At 34.3% G+C, this 21,270-nt stretch overlaps 2 protein-coding genes across 7 annotated transcripts in view; one reads left to right on the top strand and one right to left on the bottom strand.

The window, feature by feature from the left end:
- Positions 1-604: 604 nt before the first annotated feature.
- Nse1 (SMC5-SMC6 complex component Non-SMC element 1) lies at positions 605-1,333 on the bottom strand. Its single transcript, XM_074140206.1, has one exon. It carries the CDS (start codon positions 1,331-1,333, stop codon positions 605-607), a length of 729 nt encoding a protein of 242 aa, XP_073996307.1.
- Positions 1,334-10,724: 9,391 nt separating this feature from the next.
- The window catches only part of LOC141460731 (trehalose transporter 1-like protein), an 82,013-nt gene continuing 71,467 nt past the window's right edge, over positions 10,725-21,270 (top strand). For 5 of the 6 annotated variants that reach the window (XR_012462328.1, XR_012462327.1, XR_012462329.1 and 2 more), the window contains exon 1: positions 10,725-10,965. Coding sequence is in view for 1 of the 6 variants with exons in the window: in XM_074141002.1 (XP_073997103.1) it covers positions 10,955-10,965 (11 nt within the window). In the remaining 5 variants the exon portion in view is untranslated. The remainder of the gene's footprint in view (positions 10,966-21,270) is intronic. The other variant, XR_012462331.1, reaches the window with a different exon arrangement.

A 21,270-nucleotide genomic window follows, 5' to 3' on the forward strand; every position in this document is an offset into this window, starting at 1 on the left:
TCGCCCACTGGCAAGCGATATTTTCCACGTTAGCCACTGGTCTACATGAATAATTGAGAACAACCTACGAATGAAACAAAATTTTGATTTCTTTAAATATTTTATAATGATTAGTTTACAACGAAAATAGATATACAATAAAAAATTTTCTCAACAATTTTCTTAATTGCTTTCTTTTAAAAAAAGTAATAAATAAAATAGTTCTTATTTTTTTCATTTTGGCTAAAAATAGCAAAAAGGAGAATTTGAAGCGTCAAAATTTGTATTCACAATCATTATCTGGTAAAATGTTCTAATTTATATAATTTAAAAATATATTTTATTGTTATTAGGGAAAATTTTTAATAAATATTAATAAAAGACAACAATTTTTTACTGGGGGTGGATCTCTGCTTGAAATACAAAATAAAAATACCGCAGCTAGCTAATAAGATAAAGCTTTACAACTATAATAAATTTAGATTTAGATTCTATTTTGAGATTAGATCAATAATTAAAATCTTAAAAGAAACAGAAGTTTCAAGTTTTTTGTTTAAAAAAAAAAATTTTAAATTAAATAACTACAACCTATAAAAAATATATATATACTTTAGATAAAGAATAATCAGTCATCACTGTCAGTTGAATGATGGTCTATGGACATGACCGGCTCTGGAATGTGTTCAATCCAAGCATTCTTGCATTTTGGACACTTCACTTGCTTCTTGAAACCTTGTTTGAAATTATCAAAACAATGTTTATGTAGGCCGACTTCACATTTTGGACATTTAACGCCAACAATAACAATAGTTTTACAAAGTAAACAATTTTCCACTTCATAATGTTCACTGATATATGGTCCTAGTTCGGCGATGCTTAATGCTGTCAAACAATAAAAGCCCTGATCTTTCATTAATAATTTTTTCTGTACAAAAACGTCTAGATAATTTTCCGCATCCACACAATTTATACGACCTTTTTTCAATTGTGTATGCAAATTTATGGCATCAATTGCGCCAACAAAACCATCCTCAGAAGTTAATATTGCGTTTACAACACGATGTAAATATTCTGTTTGTATTGGTGTTAAATAGTTTCTCAGATCTTCACGGTCAGCTGTGGTAATTAATACACACATACGTTCGCCGGTAATTTCACAAGGTAATGTTACAATTTTCTGCAATAAACATTGTATAGTTTCATTCAATACTTGTATAGCTTTATCAATATCCGTATCATTTCCGTCGGAAGCTTTTTCCAATACAGCTTTCAACGTTGAATACGGAGTCATTCGATGTATCATTAGAAATTGTATGACTGTTTTATATTCCGGTTTATATTCACTAGAAGCCATTTTTTTTTTACTACTTTTAATCACTTAAATATATATTGCGAGCAAAATCACACAAAGTAAAAAGTTACACGAATACAATCACGGACTGCCAGGTATAGCACCAATTCATGTTTACAACAATTGAATAACCTCCCAATGTCGGCAAGCGGCAAGTATATCGATTATTTTGTGCAAGCTGATCATTTTCGATATAGCAGTTAGGCAAAATAAGAAAATATTAATAAAATATATAAAATACTAAAATAATATATAATAGGCTAAAATAATAATTTAAATTGCCTTAATAAAAATAATAATACAATTTTATATCCTAATTGTAATTTAAAAAACAAACCTAAAACCTAAATATACTGTAGCCCCATCCAAACATTACCTAATAAATTCTTATTTTATTAATTGAACGGAATAATTTTTAATTATCTATTTAAAGAACTAATTTGAAACTTTTATAAATGACAATTTATTAAAATAAAATAGAAACTATTAATCAAATTATTAAATCATCAAATTAACCATCGATTATTGCTTCATTCGATTTTATGTGTGAATGAACTTTTGAAACAATTGAAACTTGTATTTGCCGGCCATTTTGTTACATTCCATAAATTAAATCTCTTCCACACCCTATTTCTGTAGGTTGGTGGAATGAATGGAAATTTAGGAATTCATTGTTTTTTTCACATTGAAAGTTATAATTTGGAACGAAATTAACAATTAATAATTGTATATAATAATTTGAATTTTTCCTTGTATCATATTTTATTTTATTATGATTAATAATTGACCAACGCTAATAAAAGTTGACGATGGTTTAATAAGAAGGATGAAAGGGTAGCATAAAGACGAAACCACAGATATGTGAGAAAGTGGAACTCTGCTAAAAAAATTAAGCTATAGCTATGTAAAGGATCTTATAAGACGCATAGCATTACGATTCAAAACCTGGACATGCAGAATAATAAAACATTGGTGTTTCGCCTCAGTCCCTAGTTGAGCAACATTCACGATAATTCGTAGACAGTGAAGATTACGACGGCTAAATATATCCCAAAAATTCTCTTAATTTAATCGACAATTCAGAGAAATTATTGTAAATCGAGTGAAATTTTTAAAAATTAAGTTTTTACCGAAAAAATATTTTTTGAGGATCCCTTAAATACGTATTTTTTTTAAAGAAAATTGGGAGAGGGCAGTGTCCCTCCCAATCCCTCAGCCGGAAGTACCGTTTTACAGAATAGATTTTTCAATTTTTTGGGATATCCTGAAAAGTTTATATAAATTTTTATTTATAATTGGGGAAGTTCAGAAAATAAAGAAACTTTTAAGTCTCTAAGAGGGCGATTAGGTATCCCTCGTACAGTTATGTGATTTAAATATTATTAAAGAATTTTATATGTGTAGCTAGAAATTGTTGAATGAAAAATAATTCAACAACCATACTTTACTGAACGGCTTGGCTTTAAATAATGGTCTGAGGAGGAATGGGTTTGTTTTTTTGAAATCAATTAGTTTGATTAACAGACTTTAAACTGATGTTGGTCAAAATTGAAGATGTTTTAAACATTGATATTTGGAAGAAACTAATAAGTTAGAAGCGCAAAGATAGTAAAAGATATTCAGCGAGTGTTCGCACCGAATTTATTTAGCGATGACGTTCGTAAAATTTGTAATTAAACAAATAAAAGATTAAGTACTGGCAGTCTACTTAGCGACTAGTACTTCATCCAACAGCTGTAAAGTGACCAGCTGGCCCGGGTAAACGACCGGCCGGCTGGTAACAGCTGATGCACAGTGGCAGCAGTCCCTTCTACTCCACTTTCTCCATCCCCACTCCTCTCCAAAAAAAATAAAAGCAATTGAAATCTCCCCTCTACCACACAGCTGTGTTTCTATACATCAACACGTTCGCTCTAGTGCGCCTAGCAACCCATGTGATCGTTACTGAGGCGTGCCCATGTGGCTCCACATTGGCTGCCTTGATCTGAATGTGGAGGGGGGGCTCATTACAAATTTGTTTTGTACTGGGCCCCCGATAGAGCTCTACGAAAGCTACTTTTCTCGAAGATTTTTTTTTTACTGTCGTTAATTTTTAGTTTTTTTTAATTCTACCAAGAGGAGGTACTGCAATCATTCACATTTTCTACTTTGAAAAGAATTAATATGGCTCAAAGTTTCGGGTGTTTAAAGTGAATTTGCGAATTAGAACCTTGAGAATTCAGACTTCAAATATTCGATGTTGAATTTTGAGGTCCATAGATTTCGAAAAAAAACCTATTTAGAGAATATTGCTATAAGTCGCAAAATTTCTTCGCTAAAAAAGCTCTTTCACGCAACCGATATTTTCTCCTCCAAATTTGGAATTTATCTGGGGTTTCAAACTATATGTCTAGCCCAATAAGATGCGAGTATACGTAAATTGTATTTTAAATCGTTATGACATTGACCACCACTAGAAGTAAGAAAATCTGGGGTCACAATGAAACAGCTGAAGAAGGTTAAGGTTATTGAGGAACATCTGGGGTTGTAACAAAGGGTCCTCCCTCTTAACGAGGTGACGTCATGCGTCCTGTTTTGCTTCTTCCAGGTGTAACAACCCCCTCCCACCATTACAAAATTTCTATAGAAATGTACCTTCCTTTAAAATCGATGCGAACAGTTCACCTTTCAAAAGATTTAAATAACAAATACCTATTCAATTACTGAGCTTTCATTTTTTACTATTATTATTTTTAAATGCAGCACTTTGATATGTATATTGCCAACCCAAAGTCACATAATCTTTTTTTACAATTTAAATTCTTTACTTTACAAACTCCCTGCTTCACAAATCGTATAAAAATTTTAACTTGGAGTTTTCACTGTTTTTTTGGGTTCTTAAGCTCAAAAAAATATTGATTAGGAGTGTTCAATTTTTAAATTTACTTTGAGTACCCAAATGGTAGTTTACGACAAGCATAGCGATTCATTCAGGCTTATTACAGGGTGCGCCACATCAGTATCGACTCCTAATGACAAATTTAAACTTGAACCCAATTTTCTGATTGCAAGTGATCATACGCACATTAACACACAATCTTCTTTTCTGATACAGAACTACTTAAAATGAATACTTGCGATAAAAACACTAATTAGAAATCTGCACAACAGCAACAACTTCCTTGGTTAACGTAGTAATAATTTTTTTTTAGTAAAAATAGGTTCGGTTTTTTGAAGGTAACTAAAAAAATATCTAGAATCTAGCTGGAAGGGAGGGAAAAATTGCCTACATATTCTAAAAGAACGAATCCATAGAACCTAACTGTATAAATTTACAACCTACTATTTATAGGTTAAAATTTCGAACTCTGTGGTCTCAAAAAAAACCTGTACTTCCGGTGTAAAATTTCTATTTTGAAATTGAACACGATAGAAGAGGAAGTACTGAGTAGCTCTTCATCCATCGTTAGAGTTTGTAATTTATTATAGCTTTAAAGCTATTTAAAAATATCGCTAGAATACGCCTACTTCCGGGAAGGAAACAGCCGACATTTGATGATTATGTTTAATTAAAAAATAAAATCTATTCATTAATGCTTTTCAGATAACTTGTTAAATGGCCTAATTTAAGAATCTGACCAGCAACACTCACATGACTTCCGGAAAATTTTTAATTAATAATACGCGCTAATTGCGAACGTAAATGTGAAGATCACGTAGCCACGATTACAGTGTCAAAATTTACTCTCTGCGATTTATGAACGGGTTACTGATTTGCGAACTGACATAGTGCGGATCAGTCAATTGTAATCAGGTTAAAATTACGTCTTTTCACCGGAAATCGGAAACAAATTGCAGTTACTTCAAAAAAAGTAATATCACCGGAAGTTCAAATTTAAAAAATTTCGCTTAGGTACCTGAAGAAGGTGCAACATTAATGTTCTGGTCGAAAATTGTCAACCGGAAGTACACCACTAAAGCGATTTTTTTTTTTTTCTAGTTTTTGAAGATTTTCTCGAAAACGGGTGCTACGATTTTTATTAAACTAGGCGCGATAATCGTACACACGTAGATCGATAGAGTTTTATCAGAATCATTTTCTCCGACAAAATTAATTGCAAGGCACGTCAGAGGAAATGACTGGGTAGATTTCCATAAAAAACACCATTTTCTCTGGAATGTACGGTTCTAATTCTTTAAAAGGGATTTAAATCTACGAGCTTTTCAGTACAAATAGGTTTTTTAGCTTAAATCAATTATTTTTCTAGAAAGATTCGTTTTAAGGAAGCGTTTCCTGTAAGATTAAATTTCAGCGTGATGTACGGTCACTAAATGTAATGATTCTGTTTAAGAATTAAAGATGATCGTTTGGAGTTTGTGTAAAACATTGTGATTCATAACCTTGAGAATAGTAATAAGAGGAAGTCCTGTGAGTGTGAGCAGCAAAAGAGTTTTGCATTTTTTGCTTTTTTCACGTAATGTTTAATTGTTCAGTTTGTAGTAGTTGTCTGTAGATTAATAAGCCGCCGGCGCTGTTATACTAACCAACCTTGCCGTTATGTATTGACAATTTAGTATTAAAATGAAATTATTTATGTTCTAGCTTCTAGCCGGAAGTTGAATTTTTTAGAGCGATTTCTGTTTTACCTTCCGTGTGAATCAACTACTCAGTTTAGGACATGTAACAGGAAGTTGTAAGATAAAGTCAAACGAGTATCATTTTTTTTTAAAATTTAATCGTAGAAAATAAAAGTTTCCATGTTTACGCGATTTATTTATTGTTTAAATTTTGAGTTTGTATATGTGCATGTATATTCACAGATATAAAGAGAATTTGATTGACTGAGATCGCTACAATCAGGTTTCCGCCGAATTCGATCAACCGGAAGTACCTCACTTTATTGAAACTATTTTCCAGTTTTTAACAGTTTTATCATAAAAGCGCGAACAATCCGTGGATTGTTCGCCAACTTTAAATTTAAATTACAATTCATACACTTTAAAGTCGTATTTTGTGGAGATTCCTTGTTAAGTTTCGGTGTAATTATTTTTAATTAATTAATCTTTGTAATATTGATAAGCATTGATATAAAAAATTTTCTTTGATTATATTCGTCGTGTCCAGTTTGTTTAGTGTATTTCGGACTTCACTTCCGTTTCCGTCTCGCACTACAGTTACTGATTAGAGCTAAATCGCTACACATCAAACTTATTATTCTATCTCAGATAATCGACGAGACTCCGAAACAGGTCAGGGATAAAAATAAACCAGCCTGGCTATGACCAAATCAAAGATTGTCGTACGAAAAACATTTTTTTTTTGAGATTGAACGGAATGCTCCTTGAGCCTGGAGCGTAAGAAAAAGTCATGTGAGTGTTCCTACCGGTGTTTTGGGGGGGGCGAGGTGGAGGAGGAGTAGGGGGGAAATATAATTAATTATTTGGAGTAAATGTTTGGCGTACTTGACCGGAACAATATGTGGGACAAGGTGAACTGGAAATCTTTTGTAAATCTAACCGATGGCGGTATATTTGCAAATGGGCAGACATGAGCTATGCAAACACAATAATAAACTGCAACTGGTTTATTTTCGCAAATAAGTTCTTATATGAATAACTTACACGACTCTTATACTGCCAATTATTAATTACGTAATCATTTTTATTACAAATAAAAAGGTTTCAACGGAGTTTAAAGTAAATTTTCGGAGGTATTACTGTGTAAAGTACTTCCGCTCGCGTGATTTTGTTCGTCTAGTTACATTGAGACCCCTGGTGGGACCAAATCGAAGTACAAGTTCCTGCGACTTATTTCCGGGAAAAAACGGTTGCCAATACTTTTTAATTAAGAAGATGGTTAATAATTACTGGTAATTAAAAAAAAAATAAAATGAACTTTTTAAATAAAAATACAGTAGACTCTCAGAAATCCGGACTTTTGTGGCGGACAGCCGGTCCGGTTTTTTCGAAAAATCCGGATTTCCCGGAGGTTAGCATGACTGATGATTTCCGACTTAATAGGGAACAATTATGACAATACTGTATGTGTTAACGTTTATTAACAGTAAGCTGCTGTTCTGTATTATACTGTACAGTAGTATACTGTAATTAACAGTGAAAGAACATTTTCTTTCTCCACTTGATTTTCTTCGTTTTTAAACTCCCCTCCATCGATTTCATTGAACTGTTTCGTCAATGTTACTAGAACACAGAGCGCCCGACGAACCAAATCGAACGTTTTGTCGTTTTTATTTGCAAGAAATTTTATTTTTTTAAATTCAAGGTCATCGATCCGGACTACCAAGAGTCCGGGACTAGGCCGATCCGGATTTCTGAGTGTATATGTTAACATTAGAACATTAAAGAATAGTTTCAAACATGTAAATAAAATATTAGTGGTATAAATAACATACATAAAAAAAGTGTATAAATGATATTAATATACGTGTGTGTAACTTCCTGCCTTCTGCTGGCGCGCGCGGGCAACTTTCGCGCCACAATTCCTCAATTTTGAAATTTTTGAACAATCCGCAAAGTACTGTGGCCGCGCGCGATAAATGAACGGCGAAGTAGCGAGGGGATGACTGTAATCGCATGATTATTGTTTTTCTAGAATAGAACAAAAAATTAAAGAAAAGAAAAATAAATAAACTTAGTGCAAAACACATAAAAGAATTACACAACTGTTCAACATTATAATATAGTCAGCACTGGCGGAATGCCAACTAAATTTAATTTACATCTATTTTTTTTTGAGATCAAGTGTTCGCACGTATGTTGTATTTGAATATCTGATTTACATTCTCTTATATTTATATTCTATTCTATAAAAACTGTCTAACCTAAATTCCGGTCTGACGATGTTTGTGCAGAAAAAAAAAGAAAGTAAATTTTGAAACCAATGGGGAGGTTACACTTGTGGGAAGTTTAAAATTGAGGCGTTTAAATTCTAAATATCTACTCGAATAGTCTCAGAGCGATTTTTTGTGTTCCCAAAATTGATGCTTATTGTTTTTTTTTTTTGGAGTGGAAGAACATATTCTCCGAATATACGAGATCAGAAATGAATAAGTTGGCCAAAATTAGGCGTCCCTTCTTCCTGAAATTGGGTTTCGAACCTACTGTAGGCATATGTGTGGCTAGTTCCCAGCAATGGACAGCCTATGTCCCAAGTTTAATTTAACAGACAGACTGGGTGAGGTGCTTTCAATGTGTTCGTGATATTGTGGTTATAAATGATTTGATTGGATGATTATTTCTAAAAGAAGTCAATTTAAGTCCATTTAAATTTGACTAGAATTTCTTATCTTGAACGCTACAGTTAGATTTAGATTTTAAAATGACGTGGCGGTACCCTATCCCCACGGCACCGCAGCCACAAGAGGCTTATTGTGCCTTCCCCTTTTTGGATCTAGTGGACGAACCCTGCCCTTCTAAAAAGGTCGAGAGCTTTCCCTACCCAGTTCCTTCTGCGCTATTATCTCCTTTGGCCTCAATGTTCCAAAGATATCGTAGCGCAGTCTCTTGATTTCAACGCAATCGAACAACAGGTGAGAGGCCGTTTCTTACTCTTCCTGGCACAATCTGCACAACGGTTCCGAGCTAATAAGCCCTAACTTGTGCAGGTGCTTTCTGAACCTTCCGTGCCCTGAGAATAATCAGAGTGATCTGATTCCTGTCCAAACCTAGAGTCACTTTGGTTCTTTGTTTGCACAGCATAACCTTCTTTGGCGTGTTTGACCCCAGGAAGCATCACCCAGTACCTTTCATGTTCTCTCCAGATCCAATATCTGAGAGCCTCACGAATTGCACCTCTAGTGATCCCCAGGACTGGTTCCGGACTAGTGAAAGGAGTACTAGCTCCATTCCTGGCCAACTGATCAGCTATTTCATTCCCCTTGATCCCCACATGGCCCGGCACCCATTCCAATCGGACTTTATTGTGCCGAGCCAGTTGATCTAGGGCCTTTTTACATTCCCAGACCAGGGAAGAGGTAATTCTGAAGGAAGAGACACTGTCCCCCTTCAGTGCCGCTTGACTGTCCGAAAAAATGCAAATCTCCCTATTTCTAAGATCCATTCGCAGATTTTCCCCAGCGCAAGCTTTAATGGCAAAAACCTCGGCCTGAAAGACAATGGCGTTTCTCCGAAGAGGACTTTCAATGAGTACCTTAGGTTTAGCCCCATACACTCCAGTTCCGGTCCCGCAGGCCATCTTGGAGCCATCCGTAAACCACATACGTCCCTTTCTGACACTGTTCTGTCCAGTTTACCCTCCATTCATTCCTCGATCTGAGGATCACCTGAAACGGAGTCTCGAAACTGTATCTAGGACAGACACTGTCCCCAACCATGTCAACACTACAGTTACATCTATTATTTTTTCTTAATAAGTTAAAAAATTATTGCGACCTCGTAAAAATTTACGACACCAAGTTCCCACCGGAAATAATCCATTTTAAGGACCGCAAAGATTAAGAAAGTTTGGTTTTAGAAAACGGCCCAGAGTAAGTTACGTATTCCATGAGAAAAACACTAGCTCAAATAATAAAAATTTCACAGGAAGTTAAAAGCTGTTATCTACGAATCCGCATGACAATTTCCGGGACTAATGTTTGTATGGGTAGTTGGAAATTATTGCAAGTACTTCCGCTCAAACTTTTATTTTAACTAAAACTTTTTTGAGGGCCTCCTCTGTTGGCGCTTAAGCTAAATAAGTGCTGAGATTTTTCATTTTTGAGATACTGTTGGTTAAAGTACACACATACAGGGGCGGCTCTAGCTCGTGTAGCGCCCGTGTGCAATGAAACCCTGGCGCCCCTAGGCCTGACCCCCCCCCCCCCCCCGGGGGCTATAACTATTAACTTTGTCGTCGTAACAAGAAAGTTTTTTCATATTAAACTTCTAAACTTTAAATACGTGAAATAAGGTTTATTTCGAGTTGAAAGAAAATGTTCGAAAAAGAAGCCGCCCATAGGGCGCTCGCGTTTGATAACTGCCGCCACCGCGCTGGCTGGCCGCTTCTGTCATATCATTGTTGTACCATGATGGACCAAGACGATGCTCTTAGCTGTCTCAGGGAGCGCCGCGGCACCCCCTGAGACGGCGGCGCCCGTGTGCATTGCACACCCTGCACAATAGGTTAAGCCGCCCCTGCACACATATCCTTATTTAAAAAAAAAAGAGGTGGTGTCTCAAAACGGAAATGACAGAATCTTAAAAATAGACACGATCAAAATAGCTCCTCTTACTTAGACAAACAAGCGATGGTAAAAGAAATAGAAGCAATCCATCATCAAAAAGTAAATCCATTCGATTTGAACATTAGCTATAAAGAAATGACCTTGTAGATCAGCTGTACACACTAGAATGAATCTACGCATGCGCTATAATGCACTAACGAACTACCAGAGAGCCAAGTCAGTAAGGGTTAGCGGGTCAGTTTTTATTATTCAGTTCCCTTACACTGACAGGGCTACTCGTGGAGGGCGATATTTTGGAAAAAGTTTTAATTTTGAAATTTTGTTTTCGAATTAAGTATCTATAGAATTTTAGAGTGCCTTTGAATTTCTCTCGTTTTTTTTTTTTTTATTAATTTTTAATTTTCATCCCAATTTATTTTACGATTTGTGAATACAAATTTAGATGGCTAATACGTAAGTACTAAATTTTTTAATCATATATTTAAAATTGATTTTTTTAAACCTTTTAACACGAACATTCACGTTCAATACAGAATTAATTAATTTCGTGAAAGTTTTAAATTATATCCATAATAGAAATTATTTCTTTTTGGCATCCAAAAAAAACGTTTTTAAAAATAGCTTCTTCCATTTATTTTTAATGGATAAATTTTATTTTTTGTACGGCAATTGTTGGCATTATGAATCAGCATTTTTTGGGGGGGGGGGAGGGATGCAATTTTAAAAGTATATTTTTGTAATAGATAAATAGAATATAATTAATTTCTAAAAAAAATAATTTACACAAGGGTCTTTCAAAAATTTTTGAATTCAAACCCTCCCCCCCCCCAAAAATAGTTTGCTTTAGTTCTATTAAATATTTTTACAAAAATTATGGGATACCGGCATAACTAAGATTGTTGTGTTTAATAACCGAATCTTATTGACAAGTTTAAAGTTTAAAATTAGTGTACTGTGAATGTTCTAGTTAGTTTGTAAACATCATAAATGAGTAGTTTTTACGTTAGATTGCATGCTTTTTTTTTTTAAATTTAGTTTAGTTTTATGCTGGGTCATTTTATTTAATATTTGTTGTTACATTTAAATTAATTTGTGGATTGGATTTTTTTTAAAAAATTTGTCTTTGCTTTCTTTAACGTTTTACCCAATAATTGGAAAGCAAATAACCCATTGTGAACGATAGTGTGGTCGTGTCACAAAAAATTTTTTTTTTCTTTTTTTATTCTGAGTTATCACACCGGAAATAACCCATTTTGAGGCACTTGAAGAAGTAGTTTTTTTTTTACTAATTGGTCGATATGTTTTATGTTTTTGGAGTGTGTATGGTCAGCCATAACTGGTAAAATGGCGGTAAATTCAAATTTTTGTTCAATTTAATTTAAATTTGAATTTGATCGATTTAAATTATCGATGATAAAACTGATCAATGAATCATTCAAAGTGCCATATATTTTCTTAAAAACTTGGTATGCTTACTGCACATAAGTATGGAGGGGAAGCTTCCCTCTATAATTTGCCATTTCAGTGTAACTTACAGCCATTTATAAAATACTAACTGTACCCGTTCACACGTTGCTGTGTTTGAACAAAAAGGCAGTTTTGATACCTCAAACATAATTTATTAATGACCAAATGTATACAATACATCGAAATGAAAATTAACAATAAAATTACCCCTACCTCAGAGTACAGTAGTGTCCTTGCAAAGGTAGCATAATGTGAAAAATTCAGTTAATGTTGTTGGCGGTGGTGACATTGCTCTTGCACGTACATTTTCTGATGTAAAGTACACACACGCTGTCCATTTTCTGCTAAATGAACAACCGTTGGATATCGCTAATGAATGGAAAATGATAAAATACGCCATACGGCCTCATTGCTACTTATGAAGCGTCCCAGTTGATATTGGGTGACTTCATCGTTAGATGTAGTTGTATTTTCCACCCCAAACACTGCCATATCGCTTCCTTTGTTCACATATTTGCAAATATATTTTATAGCTTTCACTGAATTGCAGTACTCAGCATTATACGTTTTTAGTAGCAATGGAGAATATGGTACTACCCAACGATTATCAACGTCAATAGTATTGTTGAGTCCTTTTAGTTTAATGGATTTTCCACCATCTTCGGTATAATTTATTCTCGTATTAATAATTGCAAAAAACTGTTTTTCATGGTTTTCATGGTTACACTTTCACCAAATATTACTAATTAAATGTTATTTTGATATTTTTGGGATATTTGTTCGGGAGCACCTAGAGCCCCAACTCTGATTTTAAAAAAAAATTGCAAAAACCTTCCCGGGGATATACCTAATAATTTCCCAAATTTTCACGGCGATTGGATGTATGGTTTTTGAATCTATCGAGTACAAACAAACAGACACACATTCATTTTTATGTATATAGATTTAATACTAAATACAGTTAATTTTTTTTAAATTTGATTATTAATCAGTCAAACCGGAAATGCACTAAGAATTTTATTGGGCGTTTTTCTGTAAAAAATTTTTAATTTAAATTACACACCCATTTCTTGATTTAATTTAATTTAATGGCCCATTAAAATTTTGCTTTATACTATAGCACGGTTCTATTAACGTATTATTATAAAATTATTTCTTCCCCCGGAAGTGTGACTTTTATAAAAAAAAAAAAAAAAAAAAAAAATGGTAACGATAAAAAGAAGTAAACAGAAAAGAAAACTGATTTCTACCATGTTTTCTACCATTTTCTATGCTCATGGTCAAACCGGATTGATTTTGAACATGAAAAAACTTGTTTAATTTTCTTTCTGAGCATCTAATTTGAGATTTTCTCTTTCTAATACTAATTTTGCGGTATTTAGAAAAACATGTACGATGTTTTATATAACTATTATAATTTACGAGAAAAGTTAATTACGTAAGAGAAAGTAATTAAAATTTGTTTACGCCAGAGTATTTTAATTTATATTTCTGACCACAAAATTCAATTTAAAATTAATTTAAAAATTAAAAAACATCGCAGTTTGTAGTTTGACAATTCTATTTATTAATTTTATGTTGTATCTTTTCCATCACGCGAATAACAGCTGTGTGACAGCAACTTTATTGTGGGTAATAAAAAAAATGGGAGAAAATATGAAAACACTTTCTTGATAAAGTGATAAATTTTGTCTTAATTCATTAAAAAAAAAGAAAAAAGAACAGCCTTGTGTCCTTGCTGTTGAATTAAATTGAAAGCTGTTTAATAAATTAATTATGACTTACTGTTAAATGTCTTAACCACATTATGTTCGTAATTATTTAATGAAATTCAAAACTTTTCTCTTTTAATTGCTCGAAACGGAAATGAAAGTTTTACTGTCTTGCACTAGTTAATGGAAGTTCTGCAATCATGCTGAATTTTTCTAAATTTGAGTTAAGCATTACCGGAAATGACCGCTAAGTGGTCAGTATTTGTGTGCGTATATAATACTTGGGAATCCAGAGCTTCCGGTACCTAGATTTTCTCTCTCTTCTAGGAGCTTCCGGCCTTCCCGCCCAATTTTGTGTAAAACTTGGAAAAATTGATACGATACAGACACAATTATTTTTCTGACCCAGGAGAAGGGAAGGGGCACCCTCAGAAAATTGAATATTTTCTGGCCAAAACTTATTGAAAAAATCTATAATTATACCCGTAAAACAGTATACCTTAGCCTGGACTAAAGGAGTAGGTGAAACAGGTTAAGGACCCTCCTACAGGAATAATTATTAATTAATTGAAGTTTTCCTTGTTTAAAACAAGAATTTCCTTTGTAATCAGTTTTCTTTTCTGTTTACTTCTTTTTATCGTTACCATTCTTTTATTTTTTAATAGTTATTTTAATTGTGCCACATAACTGTTTGTTTATTTCTTTAGAATAAATGCCTGAGTTAATAACTGGGAGACCATAAAAGTTATTTTTGTGTAGAACAATGCAATAATCTCTAATGTTATTGTAGATGAAGGAATTATAAGTTTATAACAAATGCATTTAATGCTTATATTTACCAATTAAATATTTTTTTTCTTTTCTATTCTCTGAGTACATTAACAATTTGAGATTTGGTTTAATAAATATAAGATTTCCATGCATCAAATGCATATTTAGTAATTAAATATGTTAAAATAACTTTTACTTTCGTCTTTTATTAGCAACCGGAAGTTATAGGTCACGTTAACATATTCTAATTAAAAGTTTGTTTTTTTTACTTCCTTTTTTTTTGTTCTTAAAAATCAGACGAAGACATTAAATTTTGAGCATCAGTAATAATCAATTTGAGGTCACCCTGAGCATATACAGGGTGTTCATTTTAAGACGGCTCAAATGCATTTCATGCTTAAACGGTTGATCTGAGCAAAAAAATGGTAGAGGAAAAATTTGTTGCTCGTCACCTCTAGTTTCAGAATATGTGACTTGATTTTAGGATTGCTGCCCGCATACGCGGCTGACGCGCGACCAAAAGTGAGGGTTCGCAGTTGACCCCCATTTTCATATACGAGGGTCGTTTGAAAAGTCCGTGCAAAGTCAGAGAGATAGCACCACTGGCGCTTATCGAGGTTATGTTTAGTTAGTAGCATCTCTTGGAAGAACACACACGAAGTTTCAGCCAGATCGGTCTATTTCTTTGTGTTTGGCATTCGTTTGAATCGAGGAAGTCGAGTGATTTTCAAAAAAGGGACAAAAAAGAATTTCGTGTGTTGATTAAACACTACTTTATGAAAGGCAAAACGCCTCAGGAGACTAAAGAGAAGCTTGATAAACATTATGGTGACTCTGCACCTTCGATTAGAACAGTTTATAAGTGGTTTCAAAATTTTCGGAGTAGCCATATGGGCACAAGTGACGCTGAACGTTCTGGACGCCCTGTTGAGGTTACTACTCCAGAAATCATTGATAAAACCCATGATATGGTGATGGATGACAGAAGAGTGAAGGTGCGTGAGATTGCTAGTGCTGTGGGCATCTCGAATGAACGGGCACATAATATTTTGCATCAACATTTGGACATGACAAAGCTATCCGCAAGATGGGTGCCGCGATTGCTCACGCTTGACCAAAAACGAAATCGTGTGAAGTGTTGCAAGGACGGTTTGCAGCTGTTCCAGAAGAATCCGCAGGACTTTAATCGTCGTTTCGTCACTGTGGATGAAACATGGATACATCACTACACTCCTGAGACCAAAGAACAATCTAAACAATGGGTTACCAAGGGGGAATCTGCGCCAAAAAAGGCGAAGACCGTTCCTTCGGCCGGAAAGATTATGGCGACTGTCTTTTGGGATTCGCAAGGAATAATCCTCATCGACTATCTGGAAAAGGGTAAAACTACTACAGGTGCATATTATTCATCGTTATTGGACCGTTTGAAAACCGAGCTGCAAGAAAAACGCCCACGATTGGCCCACAAAAAAGTCCTTTTCCATCACGACAACGCACCAGCTCACACCTCAGCAGTTGTGGTCGCAAAATTAATGGAAATAGGGTTCCAACTCGTTTCACATCCCCCCTATTCTCCAGACTTGGCTCCTTCGGACTACTATTTGTTCCCCAATATGAAGAAATGGCTGGCGGGAAAAAGATTTTATTCAAACGAGGAGGTGATTGCAGAAACGAATGGCTATTTTTCAGACTTGGATAAATCCTATTATTCGAAAGGGATCAACAAACTAGAGCAGCGTTGGACGAAGTGTATAAGCCTAAAAGGAAACTATGTTGAAAAATAAAAAAGGTTTACCCCAAAAAATTAAGTAGTTTTTATTTTTGCACGGACTTTTCAAACGACCCTCGTACACAGTTTTAAAGAGTATAAAAAGTTATAAAAGAAACCGGAAACCGCAATTCGATATCTTTAAAATTAAAGGTGCTAGGCCATTTCAAAATCTGATATTTATTAATCATATTTCAATTTTTTTAACTTGTTATCAAAGAGAAAGAAGAGCACGCGATAGGTCATTTTTATGTATTTTTTCATCCCCTTTCTACTAAAAATATTGCCAAGGCAGTAAAGCTGGTATCTTTCTTAATATCGGGAAATAAGTCGTTTTCCGAGTGATTTTTTCGAAGAAAAATCAAATGTTAAGGAGCTTTAGATGTTCTCAAGCATACATAAAATGGCTAAAAAGTAATTTTAGTATCTGTTACAGACAAGGTTTTTAATAATTATTTGGTAATTTTGGGAGAGTTGCGTTTAATTATCCCCCAAAAAATTGGAAACCTCCTGCCACATATTTGAGTGATCAATATCTTTCATGTAATAAAGGATCAAAGTTATTCCTTAATTTATCAAATAATGCAATTCACTCAACTTGTGAAGCATGTACTATGCCTTCAAAGGTGCCTCCTCTGGCTCGCAAGCCAGGTTAGCCTGGAGGTTATCAACTGCTCTCTGTATCTAAGGAGGCACCTTTGAAGGCACAGTACATGCTTCACAAACGGGCAGGAATCTAAAAATTAAGTCACATATTCTGAAACTAGAGGTGACGGGCAACAAATTTTTCCTCTACCATTTTTTGCTCAGATCAACCGTTTAAGCATGAAATGCATTTGAGCCGTCTTAAAATGAACACCCTGTATACAAGTATTTCCATTAAAAATATCTCAATTAAAAAAAAAACTACAGATCTATGTTTCGAAATCGGTAACCACTACAGCTAAGGGTAGCACAAAACGGAAATATAAATGAAGTTGAAAATCACTACAATAAACTGTTTGATCTACTTCCTTAATGGATGAAGGTCTGAAGCCCCGGTCAGGGTTACAATAAAGGCTATGGCGGTTAAATAAGATTATTGTTCGTATTTTCAAGAATTTTATTCTACGTTTATGCATTGATTTAGGGAAGATATTTTTCTTTTCTCGTGACCCCGAAATGTTGCATGCAAACACTTTAACTAGCTAGACATATTTGCATGCTTGCTTGATTCAATGAATAGCTACAGGCGTGTTTCTCTCTGTTTTCGTTCTTGTGGGATACTGTTTTGACCTTGAAGGTTTTGATGACCTAAGGAAGATTAAAAAACAAATAGAAATATATTTTTTCTAAAGATTTGAAAATTGTGTTAATTCAGCAATGGAAAGAATTCCATCAGAACTTACGAGTAAAGGCTCCCTTACAAGTATAGCTTACTGGGCAAAAGTGGGTTTTATAATAGCCCCCAAGAAGACGCCAGAACGTTCTAGATGCTGAAGGAAGTTAGTTCCATTATTCCGTATCCCCCACCACTCTACCATTGGTAACTTCTCCCCCACACTGCACTTTAGCAATGGTGAACTTATCACATGTGATTAGCAATGATGACGTCATTGTTCAGCGGAATTCAGGTTAACAGTTTGTTCCGTTCATATTTTCTAAAAAAAAAAAAAAAAAAAATGTTCACTTGATCGTGTATGTTTACAATTTTTAGTTTTGACCGGAAGTAGTCGTTTTGTGGTCGACGTCATACGTAAAAAGTATTGTTTAAGTTAAATGTTTCTTGACGTGTTCTTTATCGGAAATACTCGCATTGAAGCCCTAAAAAAAAGAATCGTTAGGAATTGGTCTGTTAGTGTTTTGATCTGCATAATTCGAAAAACTCACGTAAAGTGGGTATCTGAAATTAAGGGTACCACCATTTGTAGATTGCCGGTAGCTTTGCGTCAAAAAGTGCCATTATACTGGGGCTATTTTTCAGTTCACTTTTAGAGGTAGTTAAGCTTCCCTCTTAGGTGGCACTTTTAAGTGCAATATTCCTAGTGTGAAGACGAGAAATGAGTTAGAACATTGAGTGGTAAGAGTGTGTGTTCACACTACTTATTTCCGGTAAAGGTCATTTTAAGGGCAGCTCTAGGAAGGGACAGAATAGGAGTTCCCTCCTAGCCTCACTTTATTGTGATATTGCACAAATTGTATAGCAGTATGCGAGAGAGCTTTAAATAAGTTTAGTAAATCCAAGTTTGCGAAGAATAAATAGCTCAGAACTTTGATTTTTACATAAAGTAATTGCCTATTTATATAGGCGGGACTTCACGTCCAACTACCAATTAGGTGTCGTGGGACGGAGGCGACTAGCAAATATACTATAAATTTCTTTTATTAACCATTAAATAAAATATAATGCCTAGAGACCGGGAATCGAACCCACTAACCTGCAATACATCTCAGCTTTGCGGGTCTAGCCTTTTAACCGCTCGGCTACCGTGGCGCCTTTATTATTATTACTATTATTATGATCATTATCATTACTATTATTATTATTATTATAATTTTTTTTTTTATGATTTAAGGCGCGTTAACATCTAAGGTTATTGGCGCCCGGAGCTTTTTTCCGTGCACTGCCGGCCTCCGGACCTTATTCATTATCATTATTATTATTACTATTATTATTATTATTATTATTTAATCCAACTAGGAAGTGTATTTTATGAGTAGCCCTCTTTTTGAATTATTTATGTTGGTAACAAGTACAAAACAAAGATAAAGAAAGGAACAAAAGATGCGGGAGAATAAATAATACAAACAGTGCTTAATAATTATGTTCAGGCCTTTATTTATTAATTGAATTACTTCCTCCATTGTTAGTGCTACTATTTTATTATTATCAGAACAAGGTTTTTATATCGTTATCTACTTAATTTTCCTTCCTGTACTTTAATTAACAGTTGTTAGTAATTATATCGATAAAGATAGACAATCTGGTGCTAACCCCTAATGAACGTAAACAAATTTATGGGACATCGATATGGGACATCGATATGGGCCATTTTTACGAAAATTTCCTCCCATCAAAAAAAAAAAAAAATCTGTTCAATTAAGAAGCATTTACCGTAAAAGAGGCTTTTCCTCTACATATACCATTTTGAGTATAATTTACGGTTTTGTGTGCGCCAAAGGAGCGTTAAATGTGTTTTGCTGCAATGCTGAGTTCAGTGAACATTCTAAACCGGAAGCCAATTACTAAATGGGTTATTTTCAACTATTTTTTTTTAATTATTCCTAGTACAATCATCTGGTTACAGGTACTCTTAGGGAGAGACGGTGGGGGTATTCTTCCCTGTAAAGAACCCAACTAGTACAATCTACGACTCGGCGTGTTTCAAATATTGGAGAGAAGTTTAAGTTCTTAATTAAATTTCGAGTTCGTAGAAAATTCCAAATCCACCGTAATCACTTCCTTTTTGATTAATTAATTTTTTTTTTCTAATTTCTGAATTTGTTTACAAAAAAGTATTCTAAATTTTCTCCGCATGTTGAATTAATTGAATTAAGTTTTAATTTGGATCATTTATTTGGTTATTTTGAGGTATAATTTAATGATGTTCCTATAAGTCTGTAACTCGAGAATCGTAGTAAGCGCGATTTTAGCGAACAATATCGATAATATAACATTAACGAGTAAACCAACTTAAAAAAAAGAAGAATCTTATTCCAGAATACTTGGTTAAGTGTTTTATCATTTCCACTAGTCTGCGTGCATAATGTTGTGAGAGAACATGACGTCATGTCTAGTACATTGTAGAAAAAAAGGAGAACATTGCCAAAGTGTTGTGTGTTTGCACGAGTTAGTCACGTGATCTCACCACCAGGGTGTGCTTGTCTGTATCCACACCAGAGCGTGCCCTCACTTTGTTTTGTTTCTTTGTAATTTTTTATTGTTCTGTAAAAAAGAAAGACTATTGTATTATTTATTGGTCGTTGTATAGTACAGGTTATTGTTTCAAAGTAAAACACCAATTGTACCGTGCACGGATAGAATTAATTCTCCTTCGAAGCTTCTGGTCTTTTTTTAACAGAAATAAAATTTTCCCCCCTATTACTTCATTTATTTTGTATAACTCTTGGGGCGAGTGTTGTCTAGTGGACAAGAAAGTGGCTTCGTATGTAGAAGGTCCCTAGTTCGAATCCCGCGTCTGACTACTTTTTATTTGTTAGAAAAAAATTGTTTATAGTAAAGTATGAGTTTTTCTGCGCCCGTCCACGATACCCCTAAATGGTAGTTGGACGTTAAGCCCCGCCTGAAAAAATAGGCGATTACTTTTAAGGCCAAAAGTTCAGGGGAGTTATCAGTTTATTGAATCTTCTCTTACTTCAATTCCTTCAAGATTCTAACTAGCCAAAGAGGAGATGTGGGGTGATAAACTTGTACTTAAGCTTGAGAATAAAGGATGCAAGAACCACTTTAGTCAGTCCTCACTTAGAAGTAGAACCAAATCTTTGGCCCAGAAGTGGAGGTGTTAAAAATATTGCCTGAGCAGTTGGTACTTAGATTTTTCTCTTCCTACAAGCTTCTTACAGCTTACTTGTCCGGTGATGGACAGTGTTGTCAGTAACGAAAGCTCAGATGTTGACGAGCTTTTTTAAAAAAATAAATAAATACAAATTATGCCAGTTAGAGAATGGATTAGCTCAGTGTGGTAAACTTTTATAGGATTACAACGCGGAGAGATGCAGGATTCGAATGAATGGAAGAAAATGATTAGAAAAAGATTACGTGATTTTAATTTAGGTTAATCTATAAGGATGGCAGGAATATAGAGTACTGATCCATACATTAGTTGTAAGGTTTATGTAAATAGTTGTATATAGTAGAGGGATGAATGTGTGAAGCGAATGTATTTATAAGTAAGAATGGAGAGTGAGTGATATTCTAGTGATAAGCACCTAGACGATGCTGGCTGTATAGCGGTAGCCAATGCCAAAAAAAAGAAAAAAAAATAATACAGGATTCGAATCCAGTTGCTAGCCCTTAGATTTTCTATTTTTACGAACTTC

Source organism: Rhodnius prolixus, unplaced genomic scaffold (genome assembly GCF_049639745.1).
Source record: "Rhodnius prolixus isolate KJV_2025 unplaced genomic scaffold, Rpr scaffold_6, whole genome shotgun sequence".
NCBI classification, from domain to species: Eukaryota; Metazoa; Arthropoda; class Insecta; order Hemiptera; family Reduviidae; genus Rhodnius; species Rhodnius prolixus.

Excerpts from the sequence above, each read along its gene's own strand:
- Nse1 (XM_074140206.1), bottom strand. The coding sequence starts at position 1,333 with ATGGCTTCTAGTGAATATAAACCGGAATATAAAACAGTCATACAATTT.